An 18,000-nucleotide genomic window follows, 5' to 3' on the forward strand; every position below is an offset into this window, starting at 1 on the left:
TCGCACAAGGCATTTGATCTGGTCCGCTTGTAAATGCTGCCGTGAGAACATGAACCAACTCTAGGCAATTATGCAACTTCGTAAGAAAATTAGTCCCTGATTCAGACCAAAGCAAGACAACTCTAGGTCTGAAAGCACCCTGAAACCCAGTGAGTGGTGTAATTTTCCTTTCTCTGTGGTCAGCTTGCTCTCTTGATGCACAGAGTAGTCTGATTGGTCATTATAGCATTAGCAGGGTTTTGGACTCATGGGGACAAGCTGCACATTATCTCATTGGTAGATACTGAGAAATTAGTTTAACTTAAGAACTAAACTGTTTTATATTTTGTACCTTTTTTAAATCCTCTGCACAGATCGAGGTATTGAACAAATACCTGTTCCTGACATCGAAGCCCATGATCTACCTGGTTAATCTCTCAGAGAAGGATTACATCAGGAAAAAGAACAAGTGGTAGGTTTGCTTTCCCCATCACAGTGAGCATGAGTGCACGTCCTTGTCACATACATTTATTTTGTTTAAGTATGTGGCTGCTGTTGTGAACACTCAGAATAACTCACCCTGCTGCCTGTTTCTAACAGGTTGGCAAAAATCAAGGAGTGGGTAGATGCTCATGACCCCGGTGCTCTGGTCATCCCTGTGAGTGGATGTGTCGAGTCTAAGCTGCAGGACATGGAGGAGGAGGAGAGGAAAAAGTACAGCGAGGAAATGAAGACACAGAGGTGAGATTTTTAAGTCACAGAGCAAGAATATCATAGATCAGGTAGCGAAATGGTTTAAAGGGATAGTTTGGATTTTTTTAAGTGGAGCTGTATTTGTTCAAATAAATGGGGCTTTAAACATTGAATCTACCTTTTTAAAGATACACGTTTGCTTGACTGCTCCATCATGTCGTCTCTGTGTGTTTCTAGTTGTCTGACCAAAATAATCAAGACCGGCTACGCAGCACTACAGCTGGAATACTTCTTCACAGCGGGACCAGATGAAGTGCGAGCATGGACCATCAGGGTAAGTGCTGCGATATGAATATTCCTTCTTTAACTCTCAATAGATCCTAGCCTAAAAAGTTTATTAGAAATCACCTGCATTGTTAGTTGAAGGTTTCATTCAATCAGATCCAGTCCAAGTTTATTTATATAGCACGTCAGACATAAGAAGAAACATACAAAAGAGAAAAAAAAGGAAAATAAGACAATTAATAAAAACAAGAACAAATGGTAGATTTAAGGAATTTAAGAGGCGTATAATTATAACAAAGTGACACATATAAATGGCCTCGGGGAAAGCAGTGGCGACCGGAAAAGTTCAAGCCTCAGTTTAAAAGAACAAAGAGTTGGGGCAGACCTCAAATGTTCAAGAAGTTTATTCCAAATTTGGTGTGCATACCGGTAGTAACAGAGACCTGCTTCTTCAGGTTTGGTTCTGATACTGGGGACGCAGAGCAGAACTGTTCCAGAGCAGCATGTCAGGCATGTATTTTGGTCCCAAACCATTCAGTACTTTGTAAGTTGATTATTATATTTTAGATCAATTCCTTGATTCATAGGATGCCAGTGCAAAGATGTAAGAACTGGGCTGATGTGTCCCAATTTTGTGGTTTTAGTGATGACTCAGGCAGCAGTGTTCTGAATAAGCTTCCGTTGTTTGATTTGTTTACAGAGGCCTGAAAAGACATTGTGACAGTAATCATGTCTTCTAAAAACAAAGGCATGAACAAGTTTCTGTTGCTCTTGCTAAGACATGAGTACAGCAATATTTTTTAACAGTTCATTTCTTAAAAGCAAAAGAAATATTCTGTAAAACAAAGTTTTAATCGGAGATAGAGATGAGAGATATTCATCAACTTATCTCAAATGGTGAGAGCCCATGTTGTCAGATGGGAATATTACATATTTATGATCAGTGGTGGGACAAATAATTATGTCATCACATCATTGTATTTTCTCTCTTTTTGGCCACATAATAATCTTAATAATTTGCATTGAGTATAGTAGGTCACTGAAGTGCAACACTGACAACGTTTACATGCACAAAATATTCAGTTTTATCGCCATTATTATGAAAAAGACAATATTCCTATGAGGTCATTTAGATTGCTAATGAACATGAATATTCCACTAATATTCCCATGTACATGAAACTGTGCATACTCTGATTAACATGCCTTAACATGTTGTTCATCACGTCAAAATACAGAAAAGTGAAAAGGCTGGAGTCGCTTGTGCCATTTTGCTTTTTTGCAACAAAATAGTTGCCTGTGTCCAGACCTGCATATCCGCCCTCTCCACTGAGTTCGAGTTGAAATAGAGTGCAACGAGTGGAAAATTCTGATATCAGGCAGTCAGAACAGGACTTTTTTTCCATCAGCAGCAGACTTGTTGTGTGAACACAGCCTCCCTCTTTTATTCCTTCAGCCACCATATTGAAATGCTTGGCGCTGCAATATTTGCACACATCCAAAAACCTGTTGACGGCCAAGTCTAAATTAATTTACAGAATTAGGTGTGTTTCTCCTTCTGACCAGAAATGTAGGCTTTTCTTTTATTTAATCTTACATTGTTCACTTTCTGTATTGCTAAAAGAACTGAGGTGTGTGCAGCAATTCAGAGTTGTGAAACCAGACTAGTATTTACTTCTGGTTGTACATTTTATGTTGCATGTGTTTAAATACTTGTAGAGTTTATGAATTTGCAGTGTATTGTTGTTAAAGTATTTTGCAGCACATTTCTGTGGTGTAGATTTTCACTATACTGTACTTAATCAGGAAGTCACATGGAGGTCAGAATCTGATTTCAAAACAAAATAAAATAAAATAATAAAAAGAAACTGAATTAAATTTAATTTAATGTAATAAACCAAAATCAAATAAAAAGAAATAAACAGAAATAAAATAAAATAAATAATAATGATCATAAAAATATAATGATAAAATAGCAAAGATTTGAACATACTTTCATACAGACAACAGCATGACACGTTTCTAAATAAGTGTGCACTCTAAAACATCCTTGGCGTAGGATTTTAAAAGGTGTAAAAATAGGAGCGAAAAATGTTTGTGGGTGTGTTAAAATATACACTCAAATAGACGACAGCATGACTCTTTAGTCTTTAGGAGCCACCATACAAGGCTCCATTGAATATTATTTTAACATTATCACATTTTTTGCTTTTTGAAAATTCATTCTGCGTTAGTAGCAGCATGTTTTTGGAGAGTTGCAAAAAGAATTTACTGTTTGTTTGTTTTGACACCATAATGTGCGTGGGCAGCATTTACTGTGATGTCTGTCCTTGTCTGTGATAAAATTCTTCAGTTTGGCAGATGTGTTTCTATTTTTTCAGTTCTTTTTTTTAATTTGATTTTCTCATTGTTTTGTTCCAACAGAAAGGGTCCAAGGCTCCTCAAGCTGCAGGAAAGATCCACACTGACTTCGAGAAGGGCTTCATCATGGCAGAAGTGATGAAGTACAATGACTTCAAAGAGGAGGGCAGTGAAAGTGCAGTCAAGGTGTGTTTTTATAAACTCTAATTCTAATCTCAAACTGTCGCACTGTTGAATTTCTGCCAATAACAGCATCTGACTTCCTGACAACTGTCCTTGAAAACAATTCAACTGTGTCCTCTTTCACAGGCTGCTGGAAAATACAGGCAACAAGGCAGGAACTACGTGGTGGAGGACGGGGACATTATCTTTTTCAAATTCAACACACCCAACGCACCTAAGAAGAAACCATGAGACCACTTGATCACCAGGGGGAGAACTCAGAATACTGTTTAGCTGGTCCCCTTAGAGCTACACTGTCTGCTGGTTTTCATTCTTCTCTTATGAATTCAGAGGATCAAGTCATGGCCTGGTTGGTCAGAGGTATTTACACAACCAGCCTCCCAGGTCTGGACCAGAATATAGTAAAATGATTAATACTTCTGTACAAGCATAGCTACATTCCTATCTGTAATATTTGGAGCAAATTTTCACACTGTACCAGTCAAACATCTCTGAAAACACTTTATTAAAGCTTTCATGATCTCAATGAAGAACAGGTATAGCTGAACTGAGAAATATAGTATTTTTGATAGAGCATGAGCTGCACATTGTTTTCTTATTGATGCTGGCCCTGTCCTGTTTTAATACGCATCAAGTGATAAGAGCTTGTCCTCTTTTTCTAGATGCTTTATGATCATTTACACCACAATGCTCAGAGAATTTATTTTGTTGTTAATGTATCTTTAAGACGGTAATTCCTCTGTATAATAACAGTTTGCCTTTCTGTCATTAATTGACCGTTAATCGTCATGTTAACTGCTGATAAATTGGCGAACTCTCATCAACATGTGCTCCTCCGAGAGTTCAGTTTCTCGAGTTGGAAAGTTGTTCTTCTGACTTCGGTGTGTTCATGTGCTTTAAGTCATGATGTAAAAGCAACATGGACGCTGTATTTTATTGCTCAAAGCATTTAATTAACACATTTATGACAGTTTAAAGCTCTATATTACAAAGTGATTTTGTCTCATGCTTGTTGCTGCACCAGTACATCCTCTAAAACTACTGAAATATTCCTTATCCTGATTAATGCTAATAAAAAACATTTCTAAATAATCTAGCTCACTCTACATGGACTGCAACTAACGGTTACAACCTAATACCATATTACAAATTACACGCGAGCAAAAAGTGACATGTAAATTTATAATTACTATCAATTGAACATATACTTTCGTCCGCCATGTTTCTGCATATATGACGTCAACTCTTGCCCTAAATCTTTCCGAGTTGTTCTGACTTTGGGAGGTGTTCATGTGAATTTTCTCAGTCGGGAACTAATTTTTCTGATTATTTTGATACCACGTGAACACAGGGTGAATTGGTGCTTTAATACAGCCAGGTGTGCTCAATCTGTGAATCAGCACCTATATGATAAAAACTTGGTAAACAGTGCCACCATGAGTGATAGTTATATACAGCATGTGTTGTTTGCTGCAGGTGCCTTATCAGCATTTATTAAAAAAGGAAAATATGAGTAAGTTTAAGTCTTTGTCCCTAAAATTACAAACTAGTTTCTCAGTTTATTTATGCCTTTTGCTCAATTAAACGTTCCTGGATTTGTGCTAATTACAGTTAAGTCATAATACTTAATATGATTACGCTAAAATATGCGGTGTCTATCAAAGTTTGACTAGTGCTGTGTTTACTGTTAAGAGAAAATGAAATCCATCACTCAGTGTTGCGCTTTGGGTCGGTACTGTGCCGTATTCTGAGACAGAAGACTATTATTTTAAAGAGAGCAGGAATCCCTGACAGTGCAGGATGACACACCTGAGTGGAGATCGTTGTTATACACACTGCTTTTATGGACTTTGCTTTGGGCTAGTGAAAAGAAAAAAACAAACAAAAACAAGACGACATTTACATTATGAACTTCACCCCGTGTTACGAGACAATGCTTTATTGTAAATCAGCTACAAGAGTGCTCTGTGGATCATCTGGATTGTACAGCTTCATCATGTCTCTTGTTTCACCTCACTGCCTCCACAGTGTGAATGTCTTTATTTTCAAGAGCATCCAACAATCCCGTCATTACACATACTGTGGAAGATAGAAAATCCAGTGACCCCGAGGGTGCTGGGATGTAATATATGTCATCCTCATCAATATGCATGTGTCAATAAAAGGAGACAAACCTGTCACTGCTTTGTGTGTCTCTAATTTTCCCTCATTATGTTAGGGGTTAAATGCAACACAAGGTTTTTACAGTGTTTAATTACAATCAATTAATGAAGTGATATATTTTAACAAGCTATTATCAGATTAATAACTCTTATTTGTCTTTAATGAGGCTTTAATAAGCTTTAAATAAGAAAAAAATAACCCAGCTGTCTCTAAAGTTATCACAAAATGCAACACGCTAGAGATTATTCAGATTTAAACACAGCTTTTCCCCACAGCAATAAGGACATTGAATGAATTCAAATACACAGGATGAACTTTTCTTATAAGTGTAATTACTACACTTTATGTGCAATATTCACAGATGTGCTATGTAGGTCTTCACCTAGTACACTTATTTATTGTCTGATATTTATTAGTGTGAGGATTGGATGGTTGAATATATGGAGGATGTGGTTTTAACTGTAAGCACCTTACAGGAGTAGCACTTCTAATTTAATTGTGTCTTTTATTATGCAAGGCACTGCAAACTAATTTAAGAAAAAGGGGAAAGAAATAAAGGTAATTTCATTTGCAAATGTAATATATTTACTCATTTAAATTTTAAATTAATTGAGTTTTACAATGGAATCACAAAAGTCATTTTAAAAGTATTTTTATTTTATCTACTTGTGTCTGCCCGTTTAAAACAACTTCAGATTTACAAGCTGACTTAAATATAAAGATTTAAAGTTGTATTTGACTGTTTTATATTCGAAACTGCTGTTTCTGAGGTCATAAAGGAACTTTTACTCTAATTCTCGACATTTTTTCCTGCCTTACATTAGTTTACACTTTGTGCTCACTTAATTTAAGGGCAGTTTTCTTTGTTTATGAATGCATTAGTTAATTCAACATATAGCTTTATGCATTGACATTAATTTATAATTAAACACTAAAAGTCATTACTGCAGTGACACACTCATGCTCCACACAGGTAGGGATGTAATCATGTGGAAGTTTTTATTTATTAACAATCAATTTCAGATGGCAAAATAGCTTTTTTGTGGACCAAACCCTTAATATTCTCCCCAATATATCAATAACATAAATGAAGAGTTAATTTGTTTTGTTGAGCAAACTTCATCTGTTGAAATGTATGTGTGATAATGGTGAGAAGATGCACATCAAGAGAGTGAACTTTGAGGACAGTTTGTCATTTAAAATGTTCATTTATAGATGTTAATGTTAGCACATGTCCTTTTGGTTAAATGTGACAATATGGACACGAAATAAACCATCAGCTACAGGTTAATACATGTCTGTAACACATTGTTTTAAACTGCTTTGTTGCAGGGAAGTAATGGAGGCCAACAGACGTTATACAGTTAACATGAAACTTTAAAAACTAACTCTCGTCGCAGGTCTGAGGCATGTTTACGTGTTGCGACGACAAGAAATCGCACTGAAATAAGTCAACGACTAATATTAAGGACATATAGCTTGGTTGTATATGTAAAGGATTAAATAAAGTGTGTAATTTCGACACAGACGCCGCTGTTTTACAACTATCTCTGTTGGGAATTTAACAACTGCATTCCATCTCTTGTCTCGCTACACAACAAACAGGAAACACACGTCCCATGAAAAATGACTGGCATTCCGCTCAGCCAATGGCGTGCGGCGAAGCCTTCGCTCAGCCAATCGCGTTAGAGAAGACGGGCGGGACGTCCTGTAATGTGATGCAAATTCGACGGTCAAGCCTGTTAGTCCCACCTTTTTGTGTTTCCCGCACCGTCAATCAAAATAGAAAAAAATCGACCCGAATTCACCGATCAACACTAGCCCGCCTTTGATAAAATAATCATGTTTGGAGTTTAGTTTATCAGATAATCCTCCCGGTTACTACCATTCACGCTATGACTGGTACGTAAACATTTAGCGCATCGAAGCGTGCAACTAATCGGTGAGTTTGTGCAACCTACAGCGAAGCAAGCTGCGTCTTTTTATCTTTTGCTCTGCTGCTAACTAGCTAGATATGGTTAGCTAACCGAGCTAGCTGGCTAGCCACGGAGTTGACAAAGTAAACAGTCAATCTGGGCCGAAATCGCCACAGAATCTGCGCTGCAAAGTTGAATTTCGCAGTCAGCTCCTTTTGGACTGGAGAGTGGGGATGCTTTGCGGGCTTTTCTGGCAGGCAGGAGTTGAAGATTACAGAGTTTTGCTGAGTTTCCCCCTCTCTCCCTGCTAGCGCCAGAGCAGCCTCTGAAACAAGGAGAAATGGCGTCCGCGGACGTGGACAGCAGTCAAAGCGAGTTTCTGCAACCCGCCGGCGCAGCGGAAACACAGGTATCCGACATTTTCTAGCTCGTCTTTCTTGCTCGCTTTCGATTTCTGGTTGTGTTTTTGAGAGCATGAAGTTCACACGTTTTAAAATTTTGATGGCATGGGGTGAAAGCCGTACACTTCCTGTGTTCCCCTCAATAACGGCCACCCACTTTACCCCTGTAAAACCCGCCCATAGTGGGTAGGACACTGAAGTCAGTCACTTGGGTCGGCTCACTGGAAGATAGCCGGTGTACCTTGGGCTGGGAGGATGCCGGGGTGTGATAATATTGCAGGGATAGCCTCCATAATCAAAACAGTAGCGTTCAATTGTGTTGCAATAGCCACCCATCCCCCACACCATGCTCTCGAGCCTGTTATCTCTTCTCTGTACACTGGTGGTTGCATCTAGGTTGTGGTTGTTGTATCGTTTGCATCAGTGTAAATCCTGCATGATCCTCCACTCCCCATGATTTACTCTGCCTTTGATGTAGCAGCACAATCTCTGAATTCATTACTGATTTGTAGACAATAGCCAGGCTGCTTCCCCTTTTCTGTGATGTAATCTGAAGCTGAGATGAGTCTTGTTGCTGAAGTGTGTTAATCTGAGTGTTCATGTTACTCCCAGACGACAGATATGTCAGCCATTCAGCTGACGGGTTCAGACCGATGGGAGGTGTTGACTCCTGTCTCAACTGGGAAAGAAGACCAGGGAATCGTTCACATTCCAAACTCTGGGATCGTCACGTCCAACGGGCAGTACGTGCTTCCTATTGGGAGTCTGCCCAGCCAGCCCATTTATGTTACAGCATCTGGGAATGAGGCCGCAGCCAACGGAGTGTCAGGCATTCAGTATCAGGTAAAAAGACACAGAACGACATTTTCAGACACAATAGGGTTACACTCTCTCTGTGATCCTGCTCAAAACTGTCGCTTGCTCTTCCAGGTCATCCCCCAAATCCAAAATGCAGATGGGACACTTGCAGGATTCACACAGGGATTGGATGATGGCACTGGGCAGATCCAGCTCCTCCAAGATGGCACCCAGGGTAGCATTGGAATCAGCTGTGCCACGACGGCGACCACAGATCTCCTGACGCAGGCGGGCCAAGTACAGTCAATCCAAGGCGTCCCGCTGGCTGGGGGGTCGGCATACACCGGCACAGTGCCTGTAGGGCTGCCCAGCAACATAACGTTTGTCCCTATAAACAGTGTGGATCTGGAGTCTCTAGGGCTGACCGGAGCGCAGACGGTCCCCATCGCAACAGGGGTAACACCCGAAGGTCAGCTGATCATGGGCGGCCAGACGCTGGACAATCAGGGTCAGGACACAGGCGTCAAGCAGCCGCTGGTGACGGTGAGCGGCGCCAACCAAGAACTCTACGTGCCAACCACCACTTCCTCCTCCAACAACTCCCAGCTTCCAGAAACCATTGACGGCACCGGGGTTCTGACCCAAGCAACTGCTGTGTCTGCAGGCGTGTCCGACCCCTCTACAGAGAACTACAACTCCCACAACCACCTGCAGCAAATCCAGGTCAGAGTTGTGTCTTTAACAATATGTCATGTGTATGTGTGTCAGGCCTGTAAGATAAATCTGTGAGAAGAATGTTAAGTTCTGAGAAGGAAAATACATATTTATGTTACACAAAATTATATATATTTTTTGTGAGGTGCTTGACGCTTTCTTTTTTTTAGGCCTAAAAATCTGGGAGGGGAAAATACTCTTTGGTCCCCACAAAGGTCATAACTGGTGTTGTCTTGTGGATATCGATTGAACCACAATACTTTCTTATTATTGTTCAAAATGTGTCAGTACTGGAAACAGTCAGTTACTGAATGCTGGCATCAAATGCATCATCAGACTTGGATTTTGTGTTTATTTTATTTTATTTAAGAAGGGATAATGCACATAAATTAACATGAACACTTAAGCCTATTATGTAAATGTGCCAGATTTCGCCACGCAGGCTAATTTTATCTGTGTTCCCTGGCAGGTTTTAAAAGCAAATACACAAGAGCACATAAGCAACGACATGTGAGACTTGTAGTCTTGTCGTACTTAACATTACTGAGCATTGTGAGAGTCGTTCTGGTATCTGTCAGGTATTGAATCGGCACCAGTATGTAGAAATTTAAAACATCAGCCCTAATGATTGAGGAGGTCACAAGACAAAAAGGTCGGGAACCGCTGCTTTAAGGCCTCTCACTGTGTCTGATATGAATCCCAAATTTCCCAGAATTCATTTTGCAGATCCACCTAGATTATCCTCCCACTCTGGGATCTTTTGTTTGTTTCCTCTTCCTTGAACATGTTGACATACTGTATAACTCCATATGAAAGTGCAGACTGTACTTCTGTGATCAGATGTCAGCTGGTGAATACAATGCTGTTGTGCAACCATCTTAAGTGTTGGGAGGTCCCCTCCCTGAGGGTCAGCAACCACAAATGAATTCTTAGCCTGTGGGAAATGCTCTAGCTTGCAATTTATTAATATGATCAAAGCTAACTATCCACTGTGCTGTGAAACCATGACCTCTGATGTAGAACAGGGTGGCCGCAGTTCATTTAAAAGCCCTTAAAAATGCCTTCAGTTCTGAAAATATTAGGCCTTAAAGGTCTTTAAATGGTTTTAGATTTAAATTTGAGAGGTCTTAATCACCACAGAAATGTAATCTAATTTAATTTATCCATCTTTTAATTTATTTTTGCCAGAATGAGTCCAGCTTTTCAGCGTGGCTGATGTTACACACCATTAAACCTACCACAGAACATAAACTGTACTTTACACTTTACTTACTTGTTGGCAAAATGTAGACTAACCTTACTCACTCTAATAACCATATCACTTTACAAAACCTGCCTTTACACTGGACTACATATATACTGCTTGCCTAAATACTTACCTGCAATGCTTGAATAAGAAAAAGATCAATTCAATCAATCAATTTTATGTATAAAGCCCAATATCACAAATCACAATTTGCCTCACAGTGCTTTACAGCATACGACATCCCTCTGTCCTTTGGACCCTCACAGCAGATAAGGAAAAACTCAGGTCCTTCCTGGTAGAAACCTCAGGAAGAGCAACTGAGGAGGGAGATGATGTGTCTTAAATCTGGTTTAAAAAATGATCTTGAAAAAGTAAAATGTAAGTGTTGGATGCCTGTAGACATTCTGTACAAACAAGACATGAACACTGTTTCTCAACCTTTGTGAATAATTGTAATTTATTCCCATTTCTCCGCAGGTCTCATCTTCTAACGCCACCACTATCTCGCAGCCCATCCTGCAGCTGTCCGGGGACAGTCAGGCCCAGGTGGCCCAGGTGGCTCAGGGTCAGGACCTGACCGCAGCAGGTCAGACTCTTCAGAGCGTACAGCTGGTCAACCCGGGGACCTTCCTCATCCAGGCCCAAACTGTCACCGCTACTGGTCAGATCCAGTGGCAGACCTTCCAGGTAACCTATAAGGAGTGTGTGGGAAGTTTAACTTCATGTCTTAACGCAACAAAATGACCCTATGGAAGTTGTTTTTGGGCAGTATTTAAGTAGCATGTTGTGTTTTTGCACTGTGAATCTTGTATCCCACATGGTTCGCACAGGTGCTGGAAATCCTTAAAACACTTGAATCTCAATGTGATGTTTACAAGGTGTAAAAAGTCCTCGAAGATGTTTGAAATTTTAATTGCTATAGGTTAGAAATAAATCACTAGCTGACCGAGTAGTTTGCTTTTCAGCTAAAGAAATAAAATAAGTCAGATTGTACTAGATCAATGGTTCCCAACTGGTGGGTCGCGGTCCAAAAGTGGGTCACAGGTCCATTCTGAATGGACTGCAAATGACTCACGAACATGTCAATTTTGTAAAAAACACACTTTATTTTAGAGTACAGTTACTTTCCAGCACAGAGCTTTTATTTTGAAGTGTCGTTTCCTGCTGTAGAGTGAGTGATTAATAGACAGCTGTGTGACCAAGGCAACAAAGTCACTCGACGACATGGTGAAAAGCAGATATGATGCTGAATATATTAAACTGTGTGGACTTTGAACTAATGGCTAAGGACAAATCTGGACCTTGTGGTTGGACCAGTTGGGAACCACTTTACTAGATTGTACCTAATAAAGTGGCCACTGACTGTATGTACTGTATATAAATACGTAATTTACCACAGCTGTAAGGTGCTGGAAAAGCTTGAAAGTGTATGTTGAAAAATGCTTAAATAGGAACCCTGATCTTCTCTCTCTGTAGGTTCAGGGGGTCCAGTCACTCCAGGGGCTCCAGTTGCCCCAGGGGCAGGGGCAGGCCCAGCAGCTGACCTTAGCCCCGGTCCACACCCTCCCTCTGGGCCAGGCAGGCCAGGTCAGCCTGCCCAACCTCCAGACAGTCACGGTGAACTCTGTAGCACAAAGTGGAATTCAGTACACACAGGGGGAGGACGCAAACAGTCCGGCAGGTATGGGACGCCTGCACACGCTGTACACCCCCCCACCCCCTCCCACACACACACACACACACACACATTACACTTCATTTTAATCATTACATGTTAAATTGCTGGTGTTAAATCACGTCTGCGTCCCTGGTTCAGGTATCCAGATAAAGGAGGAGCCGGACTCTGAGGAGTGGCAGCTGAGCGGAGACTCCACATTGAACCCCAGCGATCTGAACAACCTGCGCGTCCCGATGGGAGACGAGGACATGGAGACGCAGGGCGGGGAGGGCAAGAGGCTCCGCAGAGTAGCCTGCACCTGCCCCAACTGCAAAGAGTCTGGAGGAAGGTGGGTGGGCCTGTCGGAATCACACACTTTCAGATACACAGATACAAGGAGGTATAGATCTTCAGCTCAGCTCTGAGAAATGGAAAGGAAGTGCTTCAGTAATCTCTCATTTGGGAAATTATTATACATTTATTTGTTAATTAGAAAAGATAGAAAATTAACTCTAACTCAACGATGCCCTAAAACTTTATTAAACATCGTAATTACAGTAATAAAAAAATATTACAGCGATATGATGCAGGTTTGTTCAGCGACAGCCAGTTTTCATACAGCCATAAATTCCATTTAAAGACACTTGTCAGTGATGCCCGCAGATGTTTCCATTCCAGCGGCTGTGCTAAACTCTTGATGCCTCACAACCTCAAATATGCTTCTCTTTTATTGCTATTTTATAGTTGTAGAAATTTGTGTTTAACTGGAAATGATTTGTTGCACCCAGCTTTACATTTCTGTACCGAAGCAGTTTAACTGGTTTTACATCTTGTTTTTGTGGCATCAAAACTTCAGTTGCAAATTCGTATTTGCATGCAGAAGACATTCATGCAAATACAAAATGTGAATGTTTTGGCTATTCCCTAGTGAGCACAGTGATGTAGGATTATTATTCTTTTATTATTAAGCAGTCCTTGCATTGTTGAGTCTTTTATAAGCTGTGTATGTCTTTAAAGTGCAGATTTTCCGCCTCTGCGTTCAGCAGTGTTTGTGCTTGCTTTCTTCTTATTTTGTATTTTTCTGGCACTTCACAGAGGTTCAGGCATGGGAAAGAAGAAGCAGCACATCTGCCACATCGCCGGCTGCGGGAAGGTTTACGGGAAGACGTCCCATCTCCGAGCTCACCTGCGCTGGCACAGCGGAGAGAGGCCCTTCGTCTGTAACTGGATGTTCTGCGGGAAGAGGTTCACCAGGAGCGACGAGCTGCAGAGACACAGGAGGACACACACAGGTGAGACGACGCTCAGATGAGCAACGCCACTTTGGTTTTATCTTGAGTGCAAGTTATAAGGTGTAAATGAGTTACGTGAATCCATGTTGGAAGACAACATGAACTTTAAAGGAACATATTTAGTTTGTAGGAGATGTTCCTGTTGTTAGACTTTGCAGCTAAAATGTAACAGTCACCAAAATATTTTCATGTTCGTCCGCAGCTGTCCCTTCCATTGTTTTTGGTTACGCAATGTTCAGTGATAAGAGGTGTCAAGCATCATCTGTGAAGTGAGAAAATGGAAACTTGCAGCAGCTCCAAAACTAAATGCTCAGACATTTTGAAATATTCACTGTGAAGTTGGGTTGTTTTATGAAGGCAGTAACTAGCAGAGACCTCTTTCTCTTTCTGCTGTTCAGCGTCACAGGAGATAAATATATGGTCTGTAATCATTACTGAAATTATCCCAGCAGCATGAACAGTATTTATAATAAGTATTTGATTTGATAATTGCTTACAGTAGAAAGTAACTAGAATTATACTGATCATTTATCAAGTATAACACCATAAGTGTTTTATGTATGTCAATATTTTTGTGTGGTTTAAAGTCTTGTGAAGTATTGTGTTTCATCTGACAGCAAGACAAACTTTCTTTTGACTTTTAAATCCCCCAGATTTAAAAAGGAATCCTAGGATGCTGTTGCTGGACAATCTCTGATGGAGATTTATTATTTTTAAATTTATTTGTAGATGATTTATTAACAAAGCCTTAGTTAGATTATAATCGTTCTAATTAAAGCCCTGTAGGAACAAACACAGAATGTCCCTATCACGATGTAATATGTCTAATTTCCATGGACAGTCTTAGTCACCTGTTTTTGCTCTACATCATTAGTGTCTCAAAGTGTGGCGTACAGGCCAAAAGCAGCCCCCAGAAACTCTTAATCCATTCCCTGAACATGCAGTGAAATGTATGCATTAGGAGTAAATCATCTGTGGTCCACTTCAATTCCAGTACTTTCAATAGCTAACAGTTAATACACTACTCGGCTACTGTGTTAAACTGAGCCCCTCTAACAAGCGGCTGTCAGGGTGGGAACATCATGAGAAATTACATTCCTTCATCAGCTCTAGTGTGTAAATGTGGAAGTGAGATTGAATAGATGATTTGTTTTATGTGTGCACTTTTCCTGTGTGGTCCTCAGTCATATTCTGGTTTCCCAACATGGCACTCAGTCATCACAACTTTAGGAACCCCTTGTGCAGTATGTCCGAAAACATTTCATAAAATAGTATGTCATGAAAAAAGTGAAGAGTATGCCTTTAAAAACGTATATAGTATAGATATATAGTATGTCATAAAAAAATACACATTATAGTAAGCCATTAAATAGATATGTAATATGTAATTAAAAAGTGATAGTATAGTATACCAAAAAACAAAAAACATAACAGTATGCCAATTTTTTTTTTTTAGAATATAGTATGTCAAAAAAACATCATAGTATAGTATGCCATAATGAAAAATCTATAACAGATTATGTAATAAAGAAGTCATAGTATGTCATTTAATAAATAATAATGTAGCAAATGTCATATTATAGTATAATATTATAGTATAGTGTGTCATTATATGTTATGACAGTGTATTATGTCATAAAAAATCATATTATAGTATGCCATTAAAAACTGTAGGTGGGGGCGTCGGTGGCTTAGTGGTAGAGCAGGCGCCCCATGTACAAGACTGTTGCCGCAGTGGCCCGGGTTCGACTCCAGCCTGTGGCCCTTTGCTGCATGTCATTTCCCCTCTCTCTCTCCCCCTTCACACTTAACTGTCCTATCTATAAAGGTAAAATGCCCAAAAAAATATCTAAAAAAAAAAAACTGNTCATTTCCCCTCTCTCTCTCCCCCTTCACACTTAACTGTCCTATCTATAAAGGTAAAAATGCCCAAAAAAATATCTAAAAAAAAAAAACTGTAGGTGCAATAAAAAGGAAAACCATGCCATTAAAAAAAAAATCATAGTATAATGGCAGTATGCCAACATTTTCTCTTTAGAATATAGTATGCCATAATAAAAAAAATCTATTTATTTAAAAAAAGTCATAGTATAGTTTGTCATAAAAAAAAATCATAGTAAAGCATGCATTTTTTTAAAATAATATAGTATGTCATGAAAACATCATAATATAGTATGCTATAACAAAAACGTGATTAAAAAAACACGTCAATAAAACCTGTAAAACTCGCTAACACCTGCTTGCACCTGGCTTTTTAATGCAGTGGGAAAGGTTTTACTTCCCATTCACACTAGGGTCAAATGACTTTACAGTAATCACAGGTATTTATCAGCTCAGGCTGTGATTGTCATTGATGGAAACACAGCACCCGCACAAATAGGCTAATTTTAGCCCCTTTAACTGGCACGATGCAATGACGCTCAATCACAGAACACCATCCGTTATCGCTCAAGCAGCTCTGAAACATTGATTTAAATTAATCTGCACTGAGTTTAAAAGAGAGACTGAGGCTCCATGCTGCTTTCTACTGTTTACTAACCTGTTGTTCGGCCTGTCGGTGATGTTGAACATGACACCAAAAAGAAAAACCACACACAGAGCCCTGTACACAGCTGTGGTCTACTGGCATAGGCTATCACCTATGTAAAGTGGGTTTACCTGTTTTTAAAAAAACCCGCGTACACAAAATAATTTGGGTGGAAAAGGGTTAGAAGACTTTCTAAAGGGAATGAACTTGCTAGTACATATTAGATGCTTTACAGTTCAGAAAATAATCAGTGCTCTCTTGTGATCAAACTTTGCAAAGGTGTGAATGTTTCTAAATGACCCCTAATCAGGTTTTTGGCTTGTCTGTGCCACAGTATATTGATTCTTAATGGCGAACGTATAAAACAAATTAATTGGTCCAGTCTATTTATCAGTCAGTGTTTGATGGTGTGTGTGAACCAGTAAAGGTTTTATTTGCTCTGTGTCTGATGTTTGTGTGTCGCTGACCTCACAGGAGAGAAGAAGTTCGTGTGCACAGAGTGCTCCAAGAGGTTCATGCGGAGCGACCACCTGGCCAAGCACATAAAGACTCACCAGAATAAAAAAGGCGGCGTCCCCTCCTCCACGTCTCCGCCCACCACCGACGCCGTCATCACCGCCGACGGCACCACGCTCATCCTCCAGACCGCCGCCCACGACCTCGTAGCCAATCAGGAGATCCCTTTGCAGCTGGTCACCGTGGCGCCTGGTGAGGTTATGGAATGAGGGGCTGAGGTGGTGATTTTTTTTTTTTTTTTCGTTTTTGGAGAACTGGCCTATCACAGGGACCTCTTGGGCTTCTCTCTGTCCCCCTCTTACCTTTTTTTGTTTGTTTGTTTTTTACATATGAATATATACGTAAATATATATGACAAATATATATATTTTAAGTAAGAGTTATCATGACTTTATGTTTGTTTTTTGCAGTCTTTTTATAGGCGGGCAAAAAAAAAAAACATTAAAATGTGGTTGCTATGTACACGCATAAACACACACACACAATCACACACACACACACACACACACACACACACACACACACAGAAAGATGCATTAACACTCAACACGCGACATGAATACTCAACACAATGAAATGCCTTATTTTGTATCATACTCTTGTATAAAATGCTGGAGGTGCATGTGTTTTTTTAAGCTTTGCAGATGATGTAACTGTAATGGAGATACATGTGTTTGTGAAATGATGATGATGATGATGAGGAGGAGGAGGAAGGGGAGGAGTATCTGAAAGAGAGAAAAGGAAGTAGTGAACCTCTCTTGGATGATTGAATTTTTGTCTGTGGAGAGTTCTGACAGAACCGTGGTCTGTTTGAAGCAGCGCTGCATCCACGCCGAACTGTTGCTCTGCTGTCGCCATAACGACCGCTTCTGTTTTTTAAAGGAATAGTTCACCATTTTGAGAAGCACGCTCTTTTGCTTTCTCGTAGAGAGCAAGATGGGAAAGTTGACACAAATCAATCTCATCTGTCTCTGGGCAAGAAACCAAGCGTGTTCCCTCAACGATGTCAAACTCTCCTTGAATAAAGCCGCAGCAGCTGTCGCCCAATCAGCGGCGACTGTGATGTCATGCTGTGCTGCTTCAAGCAGAGCAGGAGGTTCAGCCGGTGTCAGAGTAGGACGACAGTGCCACTGATCCGAAGTTGTTTTCCGCCTGGAGGTGAGGGGGAAATAGATGCAAGCCGCTCTGAAAAAAGGGGCAACTTCTTCCAGCATCTGGTCAGTCTGAACAGAATGTCTCATCTGTCCTCACGAGCACGCCGTCCGCTGTG

At 40.2% G+C, this 18,000-nt stretch overlaps 2 protein-coding genes across 4 annotated transcripts; both read left to right on the forward strand.

Moving 5' to 3' along the window:
* The first annotated feature begins 301 nt into the window (after positions 1–301).
* Positions 302–5,680, forward strand: LOC126400550 (obg-like ATPase 1). The gene is made up of 5 exons (XM_050061339.1): positions 302–451; positions 580–720; positions 910–1,006; positions 3,381–3,503; positions 3,627–5,680. Exons 1-5 carry the CDS (start codon positions 396–398, stop codon positions 3,729–3,731), a joined length of 522 nt encoding a protein of 173 aa, XP_049917296.1. The 5' UTR covers positions 302–395; the 3' UTR covers positions 3,732–5,680.
* A 1,082-nt stretch (positions 5,681–6,762) lies between these two features.
* Positions 6,763–18,000, forward strand: LOC126400549 (transcription factor Sp3-like). 3 transcript variants are annotated; one of them, XM_050061336.1, is made up of 9 exons: positions 6,763–7,565; positions 7,891–7,988; positions 8,593–8,823; positions 8,911–9,501; positions 11,216–11,425; positions 12,215–12,419; positions 12,555–12,744; positions 13,491–13,687; positions 16,689–18,000. In XM_050061336.1, exons 1-9 carry the CDS (start codon positions 7,559–7,561, stop codon positions 16,937–16,939), a joined length of 1,980 nt encoding a protein of 659 aa, XP_049917293.1. In that variant the 5' UTR covers positions 6,763–7,558; the 3' UTR covers positions 16,940–18,000. The 3 variants fall into 3 exon arrangements, with proteins under 3 accessions (XP_049917293.1, XP_049917294.1, XP_049917295.1); XM_050061337.1 differs by having other exon boundaries at positions 6,766–7,605; XM_050061338.1 differs by lacking the exon at positions 7,891–7,988 and having other exon boundaries at positions 6,767–7,605.

Source organism: Epinephelus moara, chromosome 14 (assembly GCF_006386435.1).
Source record: "Epinephelus moara isolate mb chromosome 14, YSFRI_EMoa_1.0, whole genome shotgun sequence".
NCBI classification, from domain to species: domain Eukaryota; kingdom Metazoa; phylum Chordata; class Actinopteri; order Perciformes; family Serranidae; genus Epinephelus; species Epinephelus moara.